General features: G+C 39.2%; 1 protein-coding gene across 1 annotated transcript; it reads right to left on the reverse strand.

The window, feature by feature from the left end:
• LOC135698444 (uncharacterized) lies at positions 1 to 26,983 on the reverse strand. Its single transcript, XM_065218421.1, has 5 exons — positions 26,923 to 26,983; positions 26,781 to 26,881; positions 618 to 689; positions 348 to 549; positions 1 to 218 (listed from the first exon to the last, which is right to left on the reverse strand). The coding sequence occupies exons 1-5, from the start codon at positions 26,981 to 26,983 to the stop codon at positions 1 to 3; spliced, it is 654 nt and encodes a 217-aa protein (XP_065074493.1).
• Positions 26,984 to 27,332: the final 349 nt, after the last annotated feature.

Below are 27,332 nucleotides of genomic sequence, written 5' to 3' on the forward strand. Positions count from 1 at the left end.
TTAACCTCCGAAACCATACAGAGTGCCTCCCTGTCGCTTCAGAGCGTAGACGACATCCATGGCCATGACGGTTTTACGCTTGGCGTGTTCAGTACAGGTGACGGCATCAAGGATCATAATTTCTAGGAACACCTTCAGCACACCGCGGGTTTCCTCGTAGATCAGACCGGAGATACGCTTGACACCACCACGTCTAGCCAGACGTCGGATGGCAGGCCCTGGATGTTATCACGCAGAATTTCCCAATATCGATAAAGCTGCATCATCATGACTGTATGTAGCCAATGGGAAGCTAGAAAATATGGAACCGGCAGAGCTGGTTGTCTATAAAACAGGTTTCTAACTACGCTTTTGGCTTAGTTTCGATCGATTCACCTGTTCAACGACAAACATCAAGCAATAATGACTGGTCGTGGCAAGGGAGGCAAAGATCATGGAAAAGAAGGCGCCAAGCGTCATCGGAAGGTTCTGCGTAATAACATCCAGGGTATTACCAAGCTTGCCATCCGTCGTCTGGCTCAACGTGGTGGTGTAAAGCGTATTTCCGGTCTGATCTACGAAGAAACCCGAGGTGTGCTGAAGGTGTTCCTAGAAAAATCCGTGATGCCGTCACTTACACTGAACACGCCAAGCGCAAAACCGTCACGGCCATGGATGTCGTCTACACTCTGAAGCAACAGGGACGCACTCTGTACGGTTTCGGAGGTTAAAACTTATCACCAAGGTAACAAAACGGCCCTTTTCAGGGCCACCAAGTTCATTTCAGAAAAGAGTTGGAATAGAATTTATATAGAGTAACCCATGATTCACCCATTCAATTTGTCACTAAATACATCAAAATGATACAAAAATCAAATTATTTGTTTGGGAAATAAATTGTGTTCTATTTGTAGCCTCAATTTACTCCGTTTCACTTTCATAAACTGAGAAACCCTCATCGTATGCATTCTCCTGCTGCGCGACATCTTCGAAATCGTCTGAACCGTTAAATATTACAGAGTACAGAGAGTATATACTTAAAGTACAGAGAGTACAAAAGGAGAGGAGCCAGTGTCGCTACTTGATAGCAAACTACTCATGATGGGAGGAGTCTCTGTACTTTACCGGCGTGTTCAAAATGAAAGGCAATCAAAATTTCATTTGTTACATGCATGAGGCATGTAACAAAAAGTGTGTTGGTGAGTTCTTTGGCGGGAATGTTCCCGAAAAGTTCAGTATTTTGCTATAAGCAAATGTAAAACAAACAAATTTATTGGCAGATTTGGGCAAGTTTTGACCTGTTGCATGCTACTGTAAGGTATTCTGGTCACAAATGCCGTACCAAACTGATATCCTGCGCAAAAGATATGTATAAACGCGAATAAGCACGAGGTCCAGTGATTATAGCAAAGCTTGCCATAAAGAAACCATCACAGTTCAGGGCCACCACAACTTTCTACAAAAGAGTTGAGTTATGAAATTCACTTAATTCCAAAATAATATCCGAAACAACAAACTAGAAAATCGAACAAAAATTTCGTAGTCCTACGTCAACAATGCGGTCGTGTCTTCTACATCACCCTCCAACTTTTTTTTTAAGGTCGATATGTCACAAGATGGCGAATTTGACGTTTCTCGCTGTGAACACTACCAAACTCGGTAATGGAAAGGTTTGTTTACCGAAACTTCAGTAAAATATTTCACCGAAGTCAGTAATGAAGCTGATTAACAGATCTGCCGGTAATTTTTTTTTGCCGTTTTCGTTGAATTGAAGTGAAATCACCGAAATTCGGTAATTTTATTTACAGTTTTCAGCAATAGAGCGAGAAAATACCGAAATATCTGTAATTTTTAGGTCTAAAACGGTAATTTTTTTTATCGAACTCAGGATCTCTGTTTAAGTGTATACGGTTGCTCGACCCTGCTCCACTTCCATTTACATTTTTCTCTTGATATCGGCTTCTGATGACATCGACGATGGAGCTCAGAATTCGATACACAGTTGTGAGGCCACCAAGCATTAATTTCATACAAAAATCAACCACACTGGGGATAAAAATGCAAAAATGTCTCAACATTGAACAGCTCCTGTTCATACTCGTAAATCTTTTAATCGTGGTGAAGATTTTTTTTTCTTTATTGGAGAGACTTTCAGCCGTGGGCTGGTTCGTCTCTATGTGAAGAAAATAAACCTTGTTGGTTTTCAATACAAAAACATCTTAGGAATCATATAAAATTGGTTTCAATTTGCACAGATTAGTAGAATCTTACATTTATCCTGTTTTGCCCCTAAATCCGTTTTATCAACCTTTTTTCAACTCAATAATCTCTTTCATTTCAAAAAGATAAGCTTCTAAAAAAAAAAAAGTTCATTAGAGAGTTGCTCAAACTCGCACTGACCTCCACAAGATGACACCAATTCCATTCGATTCCTGACAATTTGCTCTGTTTAGTTTAGCTTGTTCATACAAGTGGCTTTCAGCCTTGGGTTGGTTCACCTCTTGACTTTTTCGCAGTTCAAGTGACATGAAATCGATCAGTTTACACCTCCGGTGAAGTGGAAATCTGACAGATTCGCTATTTCTCTAAATGTCAACTTTACGCTTAACTGCGGTTCTTTTCACGAGCAGCTGCATGCGTGAATAAACTAAACTTGATTTTACTGGATCGTATCTTTTTACAATTCCAAGCGAATTTTGTCATTACATTTTTCACGCTGGTCAAACATCAGTATTTTATATGAAATTTTCGCTATGCTTAGATCTCTATACATACCTTAAGAATACAAGTCGGATAATACGAGGAACGAGCTGCAGGCCTTTGGGATGATGACACACTTAGCGTGGATTACACACATATTCATATTCTTCTAAGGTCCACCGTACCGTGTAATTGGGGAATTTTGAGATCTGTAGGCACTTTCTCCACGAATACGATGAGCGAGTTTGATGTTCTTCGACATGATGATGACGCTCTTGATGAACATGGCCCCAAATGCGGCGTATTGCACGATGAACAACTGTACCCGGACAGTTACAGCGAATATAGTAAAGAAAGACGTAGTCCTACGTCAGAAAACACACGCACACATTTTAGATTTTACCTTTAAGAATTCCATGAAACTATTTATGATTGTTAGCTATAGGCATGAATTCGGCCATTTGACTCCTATCTAAATTTTCTAATAAATCATAGCACGAAAGCGGCTCATTTAATCGAAATGTATTCTGTGACAAAGTTGTAGCAAATTGAACGAAATCCTTCAATATTCAATACAAAATTATAATTATGATTTGTTCCGACCTTATTGAATTTTGAGACAACTGTGCGTTTTTATCCCCAGCTGGCACTGGAGATGAACTAGCCAAAGGCTAAAAATCTCCTTAATAAAGTTAAAAAAAACCCCAGCTGGCACCGGTTGTTGAAGACCTGCAGCTTTTGATTGTCGTCGTTGGCATAGATTCCACGTTTGAATTCAATTTGTCTCATTGTCAATTTTCTGATAAGGCGAGACCTGAATTTCCCATGGTAACCCTAACCCCAAGGAATCTCACGTGAGCGGGAGCTGTCAAGAGTGAGGATCCCAAATTGATAGCTTTACGCAAATTGTACGGTTGTTGCACGGTCACGCGGTGGTATAGTAATTTGCCGGGAAAGACAGCAAAAATCTGCGGGCAATCAGTCGTAATGACCTACTAAAAGACGTTGAACCTTGAGGTCCCCTTGGACAGCACAAGGGGCAGAAAAAAAAAATGGGAAATCAATGTGTGTGACATCTGCGGAAATTTTTTGAGCCTGCAATCCAGGAAGTGCATTCAGTTTGCATGGTCACGTCACCGCACATTTACACCCTTCACTGCAATAATACTGCACGCTGCCTAACAGCCAGCCCCGGCGATGATGGTGTAGTGGGGGTTCAACCGGCAGTAATTATACCGCGTTATTGCGATAATTGTTGATTTTAAGCAAAAGGATTAATTAATATTTATTAGAAAGCCCACGCCAGAGCTGTTGGACGGGTGGTGGCTGCCATCGAAAATATTCATGAACACAAAAGTAGGTACCCATGTGCAGTCTATTGTTATTCATCGACAGCAACCCTCGCAGCAGTTGTAAGTGCCTTATGCGCCTTTTGTTTGTGTGATGGAGCTGTGCAGCTGATGATGATGACGATTATTACAGCAACGACGATGGCGACGGCGACGACGACGACGACAGCAGCGGGCGGGCTTTGCTCTTGCATATTTTGTTTCTGGAACGCGAAACGAGTTAATTGGTTGATTGCTGGGTCTTTGTTTCACGCCGGCAGTGGAGTGGTGCTCTTTGCAAGTACGATAATTTTCCAGAACCCACTAAATTTTTTCAGGCTTTTTGCTCTAACCGGAACCCTTTTCCATGGGCAATGCATGTTCTTCTTTTGTCCTTGCCCCCTCCCCCCCCCGGAGTGCGATGGTTCTAATTAATTGGGCGAGGAAATTACCGCCTCAATCAAACGGATGCAAATTTTAATGCACTTTGGTGCAATCGTTGAAGAGATCTGTGGAGGCTAGGTGGAAAGCTGACACGGATCGCAAGAGTTTCGATGATTGCAATGTATTTTATCAATTTAGAGCTAGTACCAATGACAGGCGAGCAGTTCCATGCCAAATGTTGAATCGATCTAATGCGACCTTCTCCGATTTGTATGAAACTTTGCTTAATTGTTTGTTATGGTCAATAATTCACATTTTGAGCTAATATTTGACCATTTTAAATCTCACAAAAAAACTTAAAAATGGCGTTTTCGATATTTTTCCACAAATCATAAATGACGCCGTAGACAAAGTTAGCCCCTTAACGCCCAGTGATCTATTTATAGATCAGTTCAATGTTTGATCACTGTCGAGAAACTTGAGCTCAAACGTTATACATGTCTTCACTAATATTGTTCTATGGACAAATCTCTTCAAAATACCCAAGTAACATTTTAGCAGCTTTTTGGCTTTTACACTGATTTATTGTGGTTTTATAATGGCAATAAGCAATCTTATTAGTTTAAATACAGCATTTAATAGGGCAAAACATTCTTAGTCAGTAGTTTAGCATTTTGCTGTCTGATGGTACGGACCTGTTGCATTAAAATGCTTTTAATGCAGCATTCTGTCATTGAATAAAACTGTTCAGTTAGTCAATCATAAACCTGCTCGGCATTTATTTTTATTTTTTTTTATTATACACACTTAGAAATAACTATTTTTACACGAGACGTAATCCATATTTGACGTAAATTATGGAACGTAAACAAACATGTCATGTAAAATTAAGTGTTCCCAAACCGAAACATGCGCAACTCGACGAAAATTACGCTTGATTGAATTGATTTTCTCGTTTCTTTCAACTGATTCTTATGTCATTTGGGCCGCTTGCATGTCCGGAGTGATTCGAGATTTGGGCATAATTGCATTTGTAAACAAACACGTCAATCACCGATTTCTCGTGAATAAAAGCTCAATCTCGAAAAGTAATAACACTATGAGGTAGAGGAATGATTCCTCTATCATTTGGTATAGTTTGTTTGTGAGATTGAGCTTTTATTCAAGAAAAATTGTAATTGAAGTGTTTGTTTACAAAATCAATTACGCCCAAATCTCAAATCACTCCGGATAAGTCAGTCACAGGGCACGGAAATTTACATGACTTTTTCGTAGTGTGTAGTCACCCAAGAGTGTTAGGTCATTCGTGACCTGTCCAGGAGTGAGATTTGAACTATTGACTTTTGCGTATGGATGTTAACCCTACACCGGGATAGCCCCCATTTTTTATGTCACGTCAAAATATTTCATAAAGGCGTTTTATCATTATAAAAGAAATTATAAAACCGTTCGGTTTCAAACGGGATCAAAAAGCGTATATTACTGCTTCTTGGTGTCAATAAAGCGTATCACAAAACTCCCCGCTATTTATCTAATCTAATCTAATCTAATCTCACACCAACGCAGCCAATACTTTGAAAGCATCCTGGAAAATGACGGCTTCACGAATCCGTCATTTTTCTTGTCAACGGCCAGGCCAACTGCGCAGCATGTGCCGCAGAGAGGATTTCAAGTTGATGTCAGAAATGAATATCTGAAACCACTCCACAACCTGAGATCAAGGGAAAGGAAGAAAGCGTGGACCTCCCGTACCAAACGCTTCCAGTTATAATTGAATAATAGTATTTGAGAGCATAATTGCTATAAAATTTAATTTATGCGCCTGGTGTTGAGTTCATCCATCATTGGCATTTGAACCAAAAGCCAGGCTATTTCTGGGTTAACATTTGAAACAAGCGGAACAACCATCCGTAAACGACAGCTCCCCGCTATTTAGAAAATAAACTAAAGTTATGGATCCGCCTAGAGATAGAGATAAAATAAATCGATTGTAGCTTTTAAACGCAGAATCACTAGGAAATGCCGAAGGATAGTCGAGTAATAATACTAGCGATAGTAGGAGGAACAATTTTATCCATGCTATGTCAACAGAAGCGAAAAGGAATCCAATTCTAGAATTACCTGGGAGGTCCAGTAGCTCCGTCAAAACCGGTCAAAAACAACAGAGCAGTCGACTTAGAAGAGTGAAGTGAAGTGATTAGACGCTTAAAATTGATAGGAATACACAAAATATTGTCAATGGCGTTTGCGTCACGTTCTGAATAAAAAGAGACCAGACTTCTCGAGAAGTTCCGTTTCGATGATGATCCGAATAACATGCATCACTGCCAAACTGGGACTGAAGCTGTCAGTCAGCTGAAAATTGGCTGTCTTCCGAACTATAGCAGTGATTTCATTCGGCGAAAGGGTCAACTGATCCAAAAAATCCAAGCAAGCGCATATTAACTTCCTCGCATTATCTGGGAGAAGGGAAAATTTTTGAAAATGATTGAGCTTCCAACTGTTCCAAGTTATACACTTCCTGATTAAATGCTTCCAATGGATGATTATCGCCCTCATCGAGGATGCCACGCAACTTGTCGATCCAACGCTGCAATGATCGCACAACAAAACTATCGAAAGGTAAACAAATTTTGCCGTTTAGCTTTTTTCAGGCACTGCCACCATTAATGCCGTCATAAAACTAAACGGAATAGAATCAAGCAAAATGGCGTCAGATAAAAACAATTCAGTCTGCAAATTATCTTCATTACAGCCGAATGAAAACGTTTTGCATTGGTTAGCGATTTCATGAAAGCAAAATTTGCTTTTTCTCAATTGGCCTATGGAAAATCAATGTTTATGTCACCGCCATGTTGTCAGTATTACATTTGTTTTCTTACTATCTTCGTTTTTCAAGATGTTTTTGCTTCAAAATAACTTTAATCTCATCAATTCATCAATGAGCAGTAATAGAGATAACGAAAATCATAAAAAATAACTATAAGTTGTTGCCTAAATTAAAAATTATAAGTTAAATCAACGATTTTCGAAGGTGGACTTATTTTTCTTAATCTTCCGAAGCACATTTCACATGAGAAAATCATCTCAATCATCTCAAAAAAAATCATCTCAAGATCTTTGTTTGTCAGTTTCTGTTTTCTGAAATGTTGTTGAGGAGGCCAAGGCTTTTTGAATTGTTATTAGTTTATTTCGGATTCCTCTCGCCAGGTGATACTAGCGTTTTTTTTTATGAATTTCGTGAAAATGCTGGGTTGACATCTCGCGAGATACTTGCTAGATACAAAGTTGCTGTTTTTTGGAATGCTGTTTAGGAGGCCAAAGTCTTTTGAATTTTTGACAGTTTGGTTTAGAATTTTCGCGCCTGGTGACACTAGCTTTCTAATGAATTTCTCGTAAATCCTAGTTCGATATATTGAAATCTGCTTTGCGAGTCCAAAAAAGGTTCATACGGCTTGCTCTCAGGAATCTACCATGGCGTGATCCATCTAACCTTCCAGCGTATCCCGCTAGATGCCGTCTGCTTGGTCTTGAAACGCTTGATCGAAGACGAAAATTACAACAAGCTACGTTTGTCGTTGAATTACTCAACGGTGACGTCGATTGCTCCTATCTTCTATCGCTCCTTGAATTCCGTGTCTGAGTTCCCTGATGCAGCCGGGATTTCATCGTACTCTGTATGGTTATAACCAACCTATATCTGCAATGGTTCGTTTGTTTGCATCGGTTGAATCCGTGTTCATTGTTGGTATGGCCACGCCTCAATTTGAGTAAGAAGATTGAACGTAATTTAGATATTCATTAAGGCTGTTTTATCAGATGATTTACTAAACAATAAATTATTACAAAGTTGCTATTTTCTGCATTGTTGTTCAGCAGACTAAGGCCTTTTGAATTGTGGACAATTTAGTTCGCAAATCTCTTACTAGGTGACACTATTGTTCTTATGAATTTCGTGTCGATATCTCTAGATCTTTGCTAGATACCACCAATGTTGTTCAGGAGGCCAGCACCTTTTGAATTGTGGACAGTTTAGTTGGAAATCATCTTGCTAGGTGGCACTAGTGTTTTGAAAACATTTTAAGATTTTGATCAACATCTTTTTAACAATACAGTAATGACCCGATGTTGTTAGCCCCTCCACGCATCTAGCTTTTATTGTTATATAACTACACATAACCGGAATTCCAAATCTTTCTCATTCATATTAATGATGGATGTTCAAGGTATAATCTAATGCAATAAGACCACTGGAAAAGCGCATGAGATTCGTAGAATATTAGAAAAGATTTTCAAAAAGCGGGATGTCATAATCGGTTTATTACTGTATCTCAACAATTTGTGATTGTTTATCTTATTTTCAAATCAGTGATGATGTGTAGAAGTTGGAAATCGTTGGCCCACCCAATTTTTGAATCCAGTTGCCAACATACGGTTTCCAATAGAACTCAACTTTAATATGGGTGTTTTCGAATCAGGGGAAAATCGATGTCTGACTAAGACTGAGGCAAACCGCTATCAATTTACTTCATATTCGGTAAATTCAACTCAATTTTGACAAATTTACAGGACGTACATCAAATCCACTCATCCATCAATGTATGAGCTTGGCAAAGGAGTGAGCGCTTGATTAGTATTGCCCCATTAATGAAAGTCGATTTCCTGCAAACAGTGATAAAATTATCACTTTTGTCAGTGCTGAATAAGAATCAAGCAAGATACGCAGCAGAGACAACTGAGGCTCATGGTAGTGGAGCTGAGAGAAGAGCCTCAACAAAGACATCAAGCTAGTCGATAGAAGTTGGGCCTGGGCCCAGGACAAAGTAAAAACAAGCAGCCGCCCAGTATGAAAGTCTTTCATGTTTAATGGAGAAGGGAGGTTTCGAATTAACAAAGAAGGGAAGTTGGTGGATTAAGGGGGAAGGGAGGTTGGAGAATATCCACAGTCCATACAAAATGTAATGCGTATGGATAATTGTTTGTATAGCGGGAGGTCATGTTTAAAAGCTCTCAAAAAGGGAGGCTACCCCGGCGTAGTGGTTAGCATCCACACCCCTCATGCCAAAGTCACGAGTTCAAATCTCACCCCCGGACAAGTCACGAATGTCCCAAGAACGTGAAAGTGACACACAAAAAAAAAGCTCTCAAAACGTGGTATTGTGGAACGTAGATAGTGCCCAACATCACTATCAGGTAGATGAATGTTTCTTCTATTCGCGTATATGAAACTGGCTGATAGACTGACAGTTGCTTGCCAACCCCAACAAGATTATATAACTTCATGGTAACTAATTTGTCTTCTTATAAATTTGATTCCAAATATTTGGAATCTTAGAGCCAAGAAATAATAGACAATCGTTTTCTGAAACATCTGAAGCCGTCTTCACGGAGTCCATTTTATTTTATGATTTTTTTGAGTGTAATTGATTTCGTGGCTTAGCTCAGTTGGTAAAGCCACAGCTTTAAAGTAAGACTAACCTGTAGGTGGTTGGGTTCAATTCCCTGTCCTGTTTATGGATTTTTCGGGATGGAAAAATTGTGGAAGTTGAGAGCTGGCGTAAAGTCAAAGAGGGGATATAATAAAGCCAAAAACAAGTGGTGATTAATATTTCGTCGAATAGATATCATTTGATGATGTATCGTTATGATATGATAATCATTAATCATGAATCTGAAAACTGTAAGCCCATTAGGGAGCATGCATTTATCACGTCACGCGAAATTCAGGGTCACATTTTTTCTATACCTAATGCATTTCTTGTCACATATTTCTAACCCCTCCTCCTTCCATTTGATCTTGAAAGCCATTTTTTAAAGTAATTGTTTGGATCACCCTAACATGGAAATAATCACCCTTATGTCAAAAAAATGGGTTTAATATTTAGCGATAAGAAGCAAGACTACCATTTTTTACGAAATTCTGAGATCCTTTTTATCGTTTTGCTACGGAATGGCTGAATTACTAGATTAAACTAATTCACGTTTATCATTGATCATTGTTCTGATCTCCAATGACGTTTTCCACCTGTCTTCCCTCTTCGTTGATGGTTGATCGGCCACTGTGGTAATCGTAGCTCGTTCGACTACAGTTAAATTGCGACGGTGGGTGTTGTCGTGGCAATGTCACTTAATATGGTCATCAGAAATATCAAATATGATTAGGTGGAACCATGATCCGAAATATCTAAAACTTATTCTACAATGACCATATGTCTCTATGATTGTCATTTTGCATGCCATTGGCCATATTTTGTCGAGTAGACATGATTTGATATGTCGCTTGATATGATTATGGGACGTGTCAAATATGACCATACGGAATCAATCTCAATTTTTTCAACCATGACATCTCCGAGATACAAATTTTTGAAAATAACAGATTTGTGCCGGGCTTTTACGGGTTAATATTGACGGCAAGATTTGAGATGGTTCCATTGTTCTGAAACGTACACACCAAATTTAAATCGCTAAAAATCAGCAAATTTTTGCAGATTTTAGACTTGATGAAAGATCAGCTGTCAAAATGACAACATTCTACTGAAAATCAGCAATTGTTCCAGCTATACCTCTTTGCTGATTTTTCAGGAATTCAAAAATTCTGGCAGCATTTTGATGATTAAACTATTAAACTCGTGTAAATCAAATTCGTTTTCACTAGGAGCTTCCAGCTTCTGAGGTCGTTGATACAAATATACAAATAATAAATACAAAATCTTTTCCATGTATAATATATAAAATACATGCAGTATTCGAGCCAGCGCTTTAGCTACATAATTTTTTAATCCTCTTCCGGGTGGTGTACGAATTCAAAAATACTTACGACTGTGATGCTAATAGTTTGACAACTCTTTTGTATGACAGTTTATGTTAGCTGAATTTTTCGGTATAAAATATCGTTTGCTGCTTTTCAGTAAAGCATTGGATCGTTAATCATGATCCAGCAATCCGTTTTACTGATATTAAAAACTTAAATTTGGTGTGTACTGATTGGATGCTAATACTGAACACCAGTTCGGTTAGCTGTGACATAAAATTAAGTTAACTGTCATAATATCAAACCTGCAAAATATGTGTCGATGCTGTGACATTAATCCATACAAATTTCCAAAAATATTGTCTATGCAGGGGGAGTGGAGGGAGGCTGTATAAAACGACTCAAAAACAGTATGCGTAGTTTATGAACAGCCCCTTAATCATTATGTACTGGTAATCATACTGGGAGCTGGGATAGAGACAGTGGCACATTTTTCAGGAAGTCCATTCAGCTTCTTGACTTCGCCGATGACATCGACATCATGGCACGGAACTTTGAGACGATGGCGGAAACGTACATCAGACTAAAGGCTGAAGCTACGCGGATTGGGCTTACAATCAACGCATCGAAGACGAAATAAATAACTGGAAGAGATTCTAGGGGAGACAATTTTAGCCTCCGACGAAATCGAGGTGGTCGACGAGTCCGTGTGTTTGGGCTCACTGGTAATACGAAAGTGATATCAGCAGAGAAAATCAAAGGCGCATTATGGCAGGGAATCGTGCCTACTTTTGACTCCGGAGGACGCCCCCGCACGAAGTTCACTATCTACAAGACGCTATGGCTACGAGACCTGGACTATGCTCGTGAAGGACCAATGGATAATGGAGCGCGGAGGAGGTGAATGAACCACGAATTGCACCAGCTGCTGGGAGAACCATCCATCGTCCGCATTGCAAAAATTGAGCGAATAAGGGTGCTGGGCACGTCGTAAGAATGCCGAACGACGATCCAGTGAAAATGGTTCCCGAAAGCATCTCAACAGATACAAGAAGAAGAGGCACGCAGCGGGCAAGGTGGATCGACCAAGTAGAAGGTGACCTGCGGACCATTCGCAGACTACGAGGCTGAATACGTGTGGCCATGGATCGAGTAGAGTGGAGTCGTCTTCTTATGACAGCAGAGGTCAACAAGGCCTTAGCCTGATTGATTAGGTAATGGTAATCATACTTTCTAATATATCACCACAAATAATGAAAAACTGGAGAAAACTGGATAAATTCTCAAACAAACTGGAAGATTTCAAAATTTAACTGTTCGCCTGGAGGCAAAGGCGTAGCCAGGTTTCGAGTTAATGAGGGGGGGGGGGGGCAACAAATAAATTTTATGGAGAATTAGATTAGACGTCGATTAGCTGAACACCAGCATTCCCAATTCCTCATCTCATATCATATCTTTATCTTTAACAACTTTCAAAATAATGTTTGAAAACTTAGTTGTGGTAGAGATCTACCATTTTTTTTTTAATAATCATCATTAACTTGGACATTTGTTAGAAACACTTTATTTTAGATTTTTGGGTATGGGTTAGGATTGGATAAAAAAAATGGCACTTATGATTATTTTAAAACCATCTTGGAATAAAATTCACAAAAGTCACAAAAATCGACAATTTTATTTTGTTTTCCACCCAATTGTGGGGATCTAAAACTATATATTCTCAAGTAAAATTTCTGACACATTGCCATTGGAATTCCCTTTAAACTTTCACCATCTAATGTTTCGAAATTCACTCTACAGTATTGTTGGTATTCTCATGAAACCTCGCACTTCAGTTTATTCTATATATAAAATACTAATGTTATATTCATGACAGTTTCTTCAGATACACCTATAAGCATTTTTCATAAACCTTTTGAAATTCACTTCCGACCTGCTTTTAAAGTTTGCTAATATTTTTCTTGAAACTTTCCTCAGAACACTGCTGAAAATTTCCTCAGAACTTTGTCAAATTCTTCTTAGAATGTTGCAAGGGTACTCCTTAAATTCCCCATGATTTATTAAGAACTCATTGAAATAATCTCTTGAGCTAAACTTTTCTTTAGAATTCTAGCCAACATTGTCAATCTTTGAAGTGCCAGACTGTTGAAAAACAAGCTAATTTTAAGAAAACTAAGCTCTAAATGATTTCTTTTAGAACTGATTGTCATGTCTTAAAAAAACTGTGGCACTTAAATTGTTGTTTTACCCTAAATAACATATTTTAAGTGCTGTGACCACCTGAAAATTTGCCGTTGATGTCTTGGAAAAACATGAAAAACACAGGGAATTCTTTTTAACAAAATGCGTAGACACTGGAATGATGCAAAATTTGAAATTTTCGCTTCCAAATCGGGTCCTGATTAGCCTCCGAAAGTTAAAACTCATTTGATAAGAAACTGGCTTGGCACTATCCATTTGAAGTTCATATGGAAATTACTATGGGAAAACCAAACTATTTGTTCATTGTCCTCTAGCCTTTTGTTTATATTATACTGTTAACAAGTTGCTATTATTATGGGGAATTTTCTCAGCTTCAACTTTACAGAAGATCGTTTTTCAGTAAAGCGTCAAACTAAATAGTTATTAATTATTTAAGAGATTGATAATCTTATGACATTATTAAGCAAATACATTGTGGGCAACACTGTATTCTGCAGTGTGACCTATTTAGTAACCATGATTTTTGTACTCTATTCTTCGCGCCAGAAACACCAATGTTGCCTGCTGAACAGTTGATGGGGCATAATCATAAGACATCAGTGACTTGAATTATTAATAACTTATGTTCCTTACATTTGATCGAAAAGAGGGTCTTGAACAAAGTTGTAGGTGAGAAAATTTTCAACAAGCGCAGCTATCATTTTCTAAAGCAGAGTGAACTGGTGAATTATGCGATATATATGAAGCGAGATTATGTTTTCCCCATAGTAATTTCCATATAAACTTAAAATGGTTTGTGTGAAGTCAGTTTCTTACTAAATGAGTTCAAATATTGGGAGACTAATCAGGACCAAATTTGGAATCGTTTGAGCACTGTGGAGCGATAATTTCAAATTTTGCATCAGTCTAGTAGACACCCTGTAAGCTTCTGCACTCCAATTGGAACTGAGTACTTTAAGCACCATATTCTCAAAAAAATGTGAGCACGCTTTAAAAATTTTAACGGATAATGTAAATGACAATAGATTATTTTTTTTATCTTCATCGAAATGCAGATAATTTTTTTGCAGAACTCCATTCTTTATTTATTGAAAAAAAAGAGACCCTCTTCAAATTCAACTCCGCTTTTTTTTTCACCTTCAGCCGATCATCGAACACGAAACTGTTTATGGAAAGTTTACATTTTTTGTCTCTTTAATCTCATATCTGTTCTCGAATTAATTTAATTCCATGGCCCGGTGCGAGTGCTAGACTTTGGAGGGATAAAAAAAATCCGACGGTTGAATTTCACCGAGCACACCAACCGACGCTGCTGCTGCTGCTGCCACTCCTGTCGAGAATTGTCAGATGTTCTCCAGACTAGTATGGAGTTGCGCGAAGGCACACCAAAAAAAAATCCTCACCTCCCGAAACCCGGTGAACCCGTCCGTCAGCGAGTTTGTTACGGGACAGCAGGCTTTTTTTCAACTTGCATTAATAGCACTTTTTTTTTTAGTTGGCCTACGTTTCATTTGCTTCGTGCTTACTCTTGCCTGCCCGTTCTACGCTCCACAACCCGGGCCAAAGCCTAAGCTGCAACGAACAATTGAGCACGTAATCATGATAATTTGATCTGAATTTATGGGTTGAAATTGAATGGACAAAATCCTACTCGCGTTATGCGTTTGTTGAATGTTTTTGGTCGGGGTTTCGGTTGGGACGCGCCATGTGTTTTGGTTTTTTTTTTGCGGATCCTCCTTATGGACTCGGTCGTTGGTAAGTAAGATCTATTAGCGTATGAAAAAAAAATATTAAAAACTTAGTGAGTGAAACATTGGCAGAAGTTGTTGAAATTTATCATTATCAACTTCGGCTGTCAGAATAGAGCAATTTCAAATGGAGCACCACAGAATGACACAAAACGAACTGCGAGGCAAATTAGCTTAAAATGAACCCTCCGTCTGATTGTCATAATCAAATTCCGATAAACCTATACTTTAAACTTTATCAATGAAAGCTCGGTACCAACAACGTGAAACAATTACCTGCTGGTACCGTACGGTGCAGAGTAGAAATGCATATCAAAACCACAGCAGCATGCCAACAGGCAATAAGTGAAAAAATGCACGTTTCCATATCAAATTACCATTCGCCGGTGGGTTGAAAGTTTTCATTATCATTAATCGTCGTCCATCGTCGAGTCGTCAACTAATTCTCAATGGAATTGAGAAAATCAAAGGGTTCTCCCAGCCAGTGCATAGTGCATCGTTCGCTAATGTGTCGGAGACGACAGGAAATGAATGGATCCTCCTCCTTCCCCGTGCAATTCTTTTTCCCAGTTGTCTGGCCACACGTAACATTGTCACTCGCTGCTGCCTCCCAAGGCACTAATTTGACAAAATGATGTTCTATTTCGATAATTTATTTCATTACAGCCTACGCAAGTTTGCGGTGGAGGATTCCGTAGCCGGTGAGTTGTGTTTTACGAATGCCTGGATAGTGGTTCCCAGTTTCCCCAGTGGGACAGGTCAGTGGGTAATTGTAGAGCAACCATGTATGGCTATCCGAAGCGGACGGTATCAATGGCAGGTCCCCAAGCGAAGTCTTTTGTTTTCCTAATGCGGTTTTTCCGAGTGCTCTAATTTGCAGGTGGTAAGTGCGGTCCGAGGAAATGAAAGCAATTCGTATCTGTATCTGGGTTGAACTCTTACACCGGTTATCAAAAATCAAAGCAAATAAAATAGTTGTTGCGGCGGATGCAGGGCCGTTCTTCATTATTTCTTAAAAACGATTTTTTTCCATTAATTTTAATTAATTTGATTAAATCTAGGCAAAATAGCGAAAATAAAATAATTTTTGAATCAATCTTCGCCGATTTGTATGAAACTTTGCGTACTTCCCGAGCAAAGTCTGAGATCAAATTGAAAACTAAATCAAATGTTGTGATATCGGCTGATAATGATTACTCAGGTTTTTATCGGACGGGCGTAACAAATCGTATGTCTTTTGAGCGCAGAACATTTATCTTAGCACATTTGAAGGAGGAATATTTTTCAAATATTTGTTTATTAATTTTTAATATTCTCATTCCACACACTTAGAAATAACTATTTTTACGCGAGACGTAATTCATATTGGACGTAAATCATGGAACATACACAAACATTTCATGTAAAATTAAGTGTTCTCAAACCGAAACATAAGCAACTCGACAATGAGTACGTTTGATTGAATTGATTTTCTCGTTTCTTTCAACTGATTCTTATGTCAAAAGGGCCGCTTACATGTGTTGGTCTCAGGGAACCCAAATTTACACGACTTTTTTTGTAGTGTGCACATTTAAGTACGCTAGATCTTATTACTGGTTTAAGTCTCCTACAGCATGAGCATGAGCATGAGCATGATTGACCGCCCAGCTGTAATTACACAGAGAACCAATAGACGATGCTTGGGACTAGCAATCATCCTCAATGTGTAAAAACTGGTGATCTCGAATTAGGCAATACCAGCGCCAGCCGCGCCTGAACGCAGGTCAAGAAAGGAACGGGTAGGAATGTGTTGACGTGACACTCGCTTTGATGGAAGCCGAGAAGTCCTCTGCACTTCCACGAGGAATCACAGGGATGTTGGGTAAGAGGGTTGGGTTAGCAGCAGGGTTCGTTTTGGTAAACGATAAACTGAATTGATGTCCTAACGATCGTATAACGCGAAGGAGCTTGGGATTGAACCCACTGAGCAGAAGGTAAGCAAAAACGTTTGCCACTAGGCAGACGAGCTCCTTTTTAATCATTGATGAATCTTGAATGTGGATGGGCTTGAGATTAGACTCATGATGTTCTGCTCAGTAAGCAAAAACGGTTGCTCTAAGGCCACCGAGCTTCTCATATAACATTATAGCGTTACTCAAGTTTTTATAACTATTCAAACCCGGCACCGACGACAACGAAAAGTTTTACAAAATACACGATAAACAAGCGATATTTTAATATTTTTAATATGAAAGGATCTGGGACCGCGTTTTTCTCCTCAGTAAGCAAGCCACTGCAACCGACGATCTTTGAAATCCTAAAACTAAAAGCTACGAAAGAGTACTTAGGCCTTCATTAAGATCCACTTTCACACGACGTTCAATGTTTCGATTTTCTCTTTACGCATGGTTCAGACAATCATAACAAGCTATGACCGACGTGACGATTGTTTAAGACCTGGTTAAACAAGCTATTCAAATGAAATTACGTTCTCGAATTTCACTTGGAATACGCGATAATTCATATTTTCAGCGGTTGATGTTTAATTTTAAATATACTAACGGTACTGCCTACGACTACGACGGTGATTACGACAGCGAGTACGACGGCGCCTACGACAACGACAACAGAGAATTTGTAACTTACAATTTGTCTAGGATAAACACCTTTGCCCGGCACCCAGTGCTTTCCCCAGGAACCGTTCACGGCCACCAGCTACCGCCCGTCCAGACTTGGGCATATCCAACGAGACATCCTTCAGCTAACTCACAATCTCCGACACTCAATGCAAATCGCAGGCACAGTACCAGGCGAGTAAGAGAGGTGCCACAGTCGGAAGAAGTGTTAGTTTGTTTACTTAAATGAACCATGCCCATTTTGTTATGGCAAGTTTGCTATAAGAAATGCTCCTCCTGTTTATTAGTGTAATTCACATCAAAGATTGATTAATTGCGTAGGAAATCAGTTTGGCACAGCATTTGTGACCAGCATACACCTTTCGGTCGTACGAAACAGGTCAAAAACAGTCCAAATCCGCAGATAAAAATTTTTTGTTTTGAATTTCTGTGTGGCAAAATAGTAAACTTTTCGTGAACATTAACGGCAAAGAACTCACCAACACTGGGAGACCGTGAGTTCCCGCCCACCTGTCTTAAAAACATCTCGGGCACAGTAAGCCAACTTGTCGGATTGAAAGCTTGTTGGAACCCAATCGACTTCGATTAGCCATCTTGATGTCATTTGTGACAACTGTCAAACTTTCCGTTTCCGTTCCGCTTCCGTCCACATTGCGTTTGGGCCTTTACGCTAGTTACTAAAAAAAAAACACCCGTGCAAAAAAACGGATCCAACAAACGTCACGCTTGCGAAAGCACACCCATCGTCGTCGAACGGCAAAAAAAGGAATCGGTGGGCAATTCTGTGATACGGATTTCCAAAATCAAACGGGAATGCACGAATTTCACCACACCCAACTGCGAAACACGTTCAGAAGCACTTATGGTACACTTTCGTTCGAAAATACTTATTTTTTTCAAAAATAGTTGCGAGTGAACCAACATCATCACCGCGTAAATAAACTAAAATTTAAATTATCACTCGTGATGCCACAAATTTCTGGACCGGGAGAAAAAATCAAACACCGCAGATGGCGTTAAATCTTTTCACTTTAGACGTCAAGTTCAAGGAGTGAGCTTTTATTTGCGAAAAATCGGCCGTTGAAGACATTGTTTTCAAAAGCAGTTTCGCCCTAATCAAATGTTGGCCAAGGATTTTTCTATTACTGGTTTAAGTCTCCTACAATAGATAAAAAGAGCGCTGATTGAATCTACGTTATGTTAAATGTTACAGCTCAACTTAGACAGTTAAAAGATGGGCGTCCAAAAATTTGCTTACTTGTTTTGGTGTACAGCTTTTATAAATGATGTATGTATGTATATTTATTTATTTATTTATTTATTATTTTTATCTTTCATCTGACATCGTGGTCTTAATGAAATATTCTTAATCATAGTTTAATTAAATATAAGCAGATATCGTAAACGTTGTCTAAAAGTGTTTGTAGACATATTAAAATCAAAAACATGATACCCTTCTTGAAACCGTCTGCTAATAGAGTTCAAAGGGTCATTGGAGCCATATAAAGTATTCCTCGGAGTTGGTTGGATTAGTTGTCGTGACCGCAACAATCACTCTGGGGCATAAATCCTCATACTGGCTCATGATAGGCTGAACTATAAATCTCTGCGCGAAGTATCTTAGCTCCAAATACAGCTTGATCCATCTTACGACGATTTGCCAGCGGTTCGATATTCAGCAAGGCACAACGATGCTGATAAGGCAGTAGGTTTACTGGGTCACGCCAATGTAGACTTCGTAGTGCAGCCCGGACAAATTTACGTTGCACAGATTCGATCTTGGACATCCACACAGCTTCATACGGTGACCAAACAACCGATACAAATTCTAGTATTGATCTAACTAGAGAGCAATAAAGAGCACGCAAGCAAAGTGGATCATTGAAGTCTTGCGTGATTTTTAGAATGAATCCTAATTGACGGTTGGCTTTGTCAACAACAGCTGAATAATGCATCTTAAATGTGAGTTGGTGATCCAGTAACACTCCAAGATCCTTCACTTTATCAACGCGCTTAAGCTCCTGTCCATCGATCGTGTAGTTGTACAGAATAGGCTTTTTGCACCGCCGATACGAGATGATAGATTCACTCACTTTGAGGAAGCAGGAGTAGCACCAATGAGCGAATCGATCCAGTAACTCTTGAAGTTGCCTTCAATCGGCTTCATGAGATAAATTTTCAAATCGTCTGCATAAATCAGCAGTCCCCCATTTGCTAAAAGGATCGTCACGTCATTGAAAAATAATACGAATAACAATGGACCAAGGTTGCTACCTTGAGGCACACCAGAGCACGGAGTAAACGGAGCAGACACTGTTGATCCTATTTTAACAACGAGTTGCCTGTTGCTTAAGTACGAACGAAGCCAATTACATACTCTGCTGGAAACGCCTAGTCGAAGTAGCTTGGCAAGAAGAATATCGTGGTTCACGGTGTCCAGAGCTGGTAAATATCACGGCCGTCATGTGACGATGAGAAAACAGGTCCTCTCACTATCACGAGACGAAACTACCTATCACTACTTTTCTTGTCATTTTTCAAGCACTCAAGCACTCATGAGAATAATTCTTATGTGGTTTTGACATCAACTTTTCGAACTGATTTAGTTGAATTTAAGCAAACAACCGTATGTAATCGGTAGAGTGAATACATTATTAAGATTTCCTCGGTATAAGTAACTTTAAAAGCATTAAATGAGCTAGTAATTACGATGATCACAACACTGTCACGTTCTGTCTTGACAAAAAATTCGATGAGATTTTGAAGAAAATCTCTATCATCGTTTTCTCATCCAATGATAGTGACAGAAGTATCTCTGTAAATATCGCGTGAGATCTTTCATTGAAAATGACATTTGCCAGCCCTGTCGGTGTCAAAAGCAGCCTTTATGTCGGTGTATACAGCATCAACCTGAGCTCCATCGTCCATTGTGCCGATGCAAAAAGAGGTAAATTCACACAGATTGCTGTCCAGTGATCGTTTGGGGTAGAATCCGTGTTGAGAGGCACTGATGTAGTTCCTGCAAGAGCTGAACAGTACTTCATTGACGATTATTTTGAGGCACTTAGATCCAGCTGACAACGAAGTTATCCCACGGTAGTTAGAAATATCTGACTTATCACCTTTCTTGTGCACTGGAAGCATATGGGAGGTCTTCCAAGCAGAAGGAAACCACTGCACAGTGGTTCCCCTTAGAACAAAAGTTGGCTAAAACCTCAAAATTGTTGCAAATAGGCATAAAACCGTTGAAATAGATGTGTTTTAGCTGTACGAAGAAAACTTGACAATCAAGACGTCACAAAAAGGAGTATAGTAGAGCCAGAACCAATGCACAATGGTCCCAAAGCCGTATTTAGGAAGACAAAAATGTTTGCGCGCAACCCGTCAGTTTTAGGTATATGGTTTCTTAGGTAAACTTGCTTCATATGTTTTGTTCAATCTTTTTATGTTTGTAAAATAAGGGTGGTCCATAAAATTGGTGAATTAAAAATACAAACTTTTTTATTATTTGAGATCGACCAAAGCAGCGTTCTAAACAGTTGTAGAACATTTAATTCAAAGCAACTTTGTTCAAGACACAACGTTTTTATCTTTTATGGTTCATGGGTTATGATTTTTTTTTAATAAGCAAGTTAGGGTGGCCACTAAAATCGGATTACTTTAAATATCTTTTCATGCGTTAATTTCTCGTAAAAACATTATTCTGATTACATTTAGAACTTTTGATGACGCATATTTTTTCTCGAGCAACTAGGTTACTATCTTTTTTAATTAGAAAGTTAAAGGCTATTTTCTTCGAAAAAATTGCTCTTTTCAATTATCAATATCTCAAAATGGAGCAAACCGATTTTCAAACATTTAATTTCATAGGAAACATCGTTTTCTCTTATTTTTGTTTTTGTAAAAAACAGCAAGGGCTTTTACTGTGTAAAGCATTTAATTCAATTAAAAAAAAAGTAATATTTTTCAGCAAAAGCTAGCCATAACTTTTCAAATAAAAGAGGTAACAACTTAGCCAAAATATGCGTCATAAAAAGTTCTTAAAGTATAAAAATTTCCCGAGAAATGAACGTATAAAAAGATATTTAAAGAATGCCGATTGTCTAGGGGCCACCCTAACCTGCTTGTTTAAAAAAATTATAACTCATGAACCATAAGAGATATGGTACGGGTGTGTATGTGTGTGCGTGTTGGTGTGCTTTGAAAAAGGCATTGTGAAGCTTGCTACAGTATACACCGCAGATTATATAACTTAGAAACTGATATTTTCCAAAGAACACTTTACTTGTTATTCCTAATTTCAACATCTTTCGCAAAAAATCGCAAAACACATTAAAGCCTATCTGAACGCTAGCTTTTCTAGCTATCTTTTGGTTACTAAAGGATAGTAGGCAGATGTGTCCGTCATATGTTTTGCATAGTCTAAATGTGAAAAAAGTATATTTTTGCTATTTTTTCATTTGAAACTGTCACTTAAAACAGTGCATACGCTCTTTTTTCCATCCATTTCACATGAAATAAGCCAAGGAACATTTCTTCTCAAGCAACCAAGTTGATAAACACATTATTTTTTGCTATATTTGAGCAAAACAGTAACAAGAAACATTACGATTTTGACGTAGGACTACGTCTGTGATTTCTATATGGGGGTACACTTTGTAAAACCAAAAATGGAACATGTAACAAAATTATGAAAGATTTTGAACGTTAATAACTCAGCTGCCCCTAACTAATTTCAATAATTTTAACACCGATCGATCAGAAATATTTCTACATATCTGTTTAAGGGGAAGCTCACCGGCCCAAAAATAAAAAAATATTTTCGGTACGTTTTTATTTTTCTAAAAATATTGGGAAAAATTATCAAAAATCCAAGAAAATCAGTTTCTCAGATTTTTGTCAAAAATTACATGCAAAAAAATTTTTTCTATCCCATCATTAAAAAAAATTGGACTCTCAGAAAAACCGAAAAGTTGATGTTTTGTGGTTTTTTGAGTCCAACTTTATGCCATAATGACTTATAAAACATGTTTTTGCACGTGAATTTTCTTTAAAAAATTAGAAAAAATGTGATTTTTTTAGATTTTTGATACTTTTTTTTTTCAATATTTTTAGAAAAATGACAACGTAATTTTTTTTTCGGAGCGGTCTGCTTCCCCTTAATTTAAGACTTAAGTATTTTTCAAAATGCCACTATTGAAAATTGCACGAATGTGCAACTGTTGCTATGATAATTAAAATTATCACCGATTGCCTGCGAAAAGCGTTTTCCCTAACACATATTTCAAAGTTGAATTCCATCCGGTCTCACCAAACGGTGTTTATTCAATCACCGCGTGGTGAGTGGTGGTGTTCACCAGTACACAACGAAAGGCTCCCCGCGAACTGCAGCCCACATGAGCATCCATAGAACGATGAAGAAGCCGCACCGCTATTGATCGACGCTTCAAATTCCGTAGTCGAGCATTGGACCATGTGGGTTTGGGAGAGGGTCTCTTCAATGGGACAGAATTAGTTATTGCCCGGCCAACGACCTCTGCGACGTAGTTGACGGCTTCATCAATAGATGAACACGTGTCAAGGAACTGCAAATCTGCCTGGGCAAGCGAGTGACTCAGCGCGACGAAATCTGCTCTACGAAAGTCGAGCTCATGTACATCAACAAGGGGGTTATCGTAGCGAACAGGAACCTATTGATGGAAACTTGCAACGCAGGATGATTGGTGTCGATGCCAATCAAAGGCTCTGGGGCTTCTAGGATAGAATGTTCCAGTCCTGCAGCTTCGTTCGCCAGAACGAGATCAAGCAGCCGAGAGTTGCTATTCAGTATCGAGTTGATTTGCGTTAAGCCATGCAGGTTGAAACCACCAAGGAGAGCACAGCAGGAGGCGGGCATGTTCGAGCGAAGAACATCAATGCTAGGAAGATCGTTTGCAGGAACTTTCCATGAGAGCCCAGACTGATTGTAGTCACCAAATACCAGAGCTAGGTCGCTTTGTTCTAGTCGAGAGAACACGATACCAATCGAACTGATGTGACCTTTAGCCTATTGGCACTTACTCAAAATCGGGTTTTAACAATAAGTCTAAATGCTGGGGGTGTTAGAACAATTTCAAATGGGATTTTTATGTTGTTAATACTCGATTAGACTAATAACCTACAGTAGGTCACTTGACAAGTTAAGGGTGGAGTACACTTTGATTTTTCAAAAAAATGCATTTTTTTGGCTTAAAATGTTCCTTGGGATGTATACTTTAATTTAGAAAAGACTCCAAGTCAGCCAGAATATTCCTTACCGCTTAACGAAGCGATTTCCTAAAACATGTAACATGTATCTTTAAACGCGTTTATCTCGAAACGGGGTTTTTTAAACTGGCTCTAACCAGTTATCATCAAATTTGGATATTGCCTAGGTTTTCTTGTTCAAAATTAAATTCTGCTTAGAAATACGTATCCACATTTTCGATTTTGTCAAAAATGGATTTTTAATCCACGATTTTGTAAGCATTTTTAGGGTGAAAAAATGGACTTTTTTTTCCTAAGGCCACAATTTTTGAAAAAATGAATTTAAAAAAATCGGAACACGTATTTTTAACCCAAATTTCATTACTAATCAGGATTTTTGTTCGATTTATGTTCCAGGATCACATGGAAAGGAGTATTTTCCCACGCCTTTTTTCGAATTCCGCGCGAGGACGCCCGCGCGGCCTGGTGCACCGGCCACGGGGAGACGCCAATCGAGTTCAAAAAAATACAAATTTTTGTTCGAAGGATGACAAATAAATGGGTTATAACATATTTGCCCTCCCTGAGTGTTTTATTGCTTACAAAAATTAACGAAAATGCCTTACTTTTTGGACGTTCAAAGTGTACTACCCCCTTAATTCAATTTTATTGGATTTGTAACAGTGTGCTACAACTTCCTTGATTTAAAGACTTGTTTGATACGTAAAGTTTTTTTTCAACCAAATAAATAAATTGAACAAAAAAAAAATCTGAACCATAGATTTCATCATGAGTAAAAAGAAATATCATGTTTGCAAGAAAATCAATGTTATACGAGGACCCAGTTTTCTTCCATTTTCTATGGATGTATATTGCAGGTTATTTTTGAAACGCTGTTGGCAACCCTGGCAATACCTACTTGTGAAACATGTTTCAATCCACCGAGTAATCCAACAGTTAGCTAAGCAGACGTTATACGAACAACGTTCCTGTCAGTTGATGCTAAAAGCCTCTTCAGCAGCATTAGTATTGCATTATAATCACATTGTAAGCTGTTAACAGATTAACAACTAATTTATGATCGTCTCCGCTGGGGCAACTAATATATTCCCCAGAGCTTCTGAAACCCAGCCACTTAGCAGCGGACATAACCGGTAAGTCAGTGGGCAGGCAGTACTGAGCGCCATCGGTTTGTTTAAAATATTAAAAAACCTTTTGAGAACAATTCGTAACGCCGCCGCCGCTTAAGTGCATCACGCACCTTGCCCTCTAATCGAATCTTCATCCCGAGTGGGTGTTAGTTTTTGTATCTCCCCCCGCGCCTCGTCTCCTGTGTGTCCCACCGGGTGGTACTTGAATGGGATAAAGTGGTCGACCGCACAAAAACCCATTCGATCATAATCGCTTCTAATTGAAAAGTGCTGTTCAACGGGCGCTCGGTCGCTCGCTCACGCGGGCGCACTTCCCATCCTCCTTGTCATATAGTAAATATGTAACTCCCTCTTCAGCATTTAGAGTTTTCACTTTTTATTCCATTCGGCGTTGTGTTGTTTTCGAGTGAGTACATTTTATTTTATTATTTTAGTTTGTTACGTTCGGACAGAGGAGTGCTTTGCGGTTCGTCAACTTTCTGATGAGTCTCGTTGGATCGGATCGGGTGTATGTCTACTCCAAGCAGTCGGTGGCAGCAGCAAGTGAGTGTCACTTTGTCTTCAAACGAGTCCATCTCTCCTCAGACGAGGGGGGAACATTATCTCTAGCATTATCAACATGGGAAAACGGTTCATGGTATGTTTTTTTTTTTTTACGAACGGCACAGTTAATTAAAGATTATATGTGGATCATGTCAGCAGATGAGCATTGGGTTTCATTTCGCTTTTATCATCGTCGTTGCTAGTTGCTAGATATGTATCGGATCGAGGGTGACATGACAGAAACACGCCAAAGTTGACAACTCAACTCACGATGCGCGTGTAGCTAATGGTATTAGAATTTCAAATTGAATTCAAACCGGCTACCAACCCGGATCGATGGAACTTTCCCGGAACTGTGAGTGAATAATAATGCAAACGATCAGTCAGAGAAGGTGTTTCAATTAGCACAAGATTTGCTGCTATACGAGAAAGTGTGCAAAATTTTCCACCCTCAAAACCAGCTTTTTATAATGTGGCAATCCACTTTGGAGAATCATTGAAGAAAAAAAAAACACGGCAATCAGCTAAAGTAACGTTCTTCAGATCCCAGCGAGATACGAGCGCTCGCGCCAAGCCTAGAGGAGCAATAAAATAATAAAATGTATTACCAAGTTCCATTAGAATGACACAAACACGAAAGCCCCACTCTTCCATCAGACTCTCCGGTGGTGGTAGTTCGCATCGAAGAAAGTAGCAACACGCACAATGTATTTAATTCTTTTACTGCAATTGACCCGCCAAGAGTTCCCCGCGGAGGGACGAACGGTCATTACTGCAACCGAATGCCTATTTATTAAGCATTAAAGTGGGTCTATGGATATGGCTAATTTCAGCTAACCCTCAACCCCAGCACCAGACCATCGAGGCACAAAATCGGGAATAGCCACACATACAGGGGTCATGCACGATACATCAAATGTGTCATGCCTAGCCTCTATGGTAGTATGGAAGTGCGGCGTGCGCGTATGGGACGAAGAATGTGTCAACTGTTTATCTGATTTGGTCACGCCGCCGCCAAAGCAGGTTCGGGTCGATCGGTCGTCGTCGGTGTACAAGGCTGGTAATTTGAATTGCACCTAGCATCAGAGGGCAGGTCAACCTAGCGAGGCACACACGGTAACGAACCTTGTTGCTCCCGTCCGTGTACTTACATAGTTATGGTGATTGCTATTCGTGTTGCTGCTGCTGCTGCTGCTGCTACTACTGACTGCGGTGACGTTACTGACTAGTCTGGTTGAAGTGTAGTATCCAACTATGGAAGTAGGTCCGTGGGGCAATCAGCGAATTGATTACAATTGGCATGGGGACCCGCTCCGATGATTGATGGGTGATAAACATGTGCAAACTTCATCATTGTTATTCTGGTGGAGAGTTTATTTGAGGCTGAGTTGTTTTATGGAAGCGCTTTTAAGGCGGATTTCTCGTGCGAAACCTTGTAGCCTGTTGCAAAATTAAAACCAATTCGATTGAATGCAATTTCGGCATGACCATACCAATCAGATACTAAGTCACGCAAATAGATCACCTTTTCGTGGTGCGTTACGGTGTAACCACCGAAGCCTAGTCCTGACTACTTCAAATTAGGGTCACAGAATTTTTCAGTAATTAAAGGAACACAAAGGAGAAAAAAATAGGGTTCTCAGAAGGAGATTCCCAATCTTGCCTGTGGTACAATCTTGCTATAATGAAAAGGTTTAGAAAAC

The sequence above is a fragment of the Ochlerotatus camptorhynchus genome, unplaced genomic scaffold (genome assembly GCF_037179485.1).
Source record: "Ochlerotatus camptorhynchus isolate MF236.1 unplaced genomic scaffold, CSIRO-AGI_Acam_v1.1 ptg000086l, whole genome shotgun sequence".
In the NCBI taxonomy this organism is placed as follows: Eukaryota; Metazoa; Arthropoda; class Insecta; order Diptera; family Culicidae; genus Ochlerotatus; species Ochlerotatus camptorhynchus.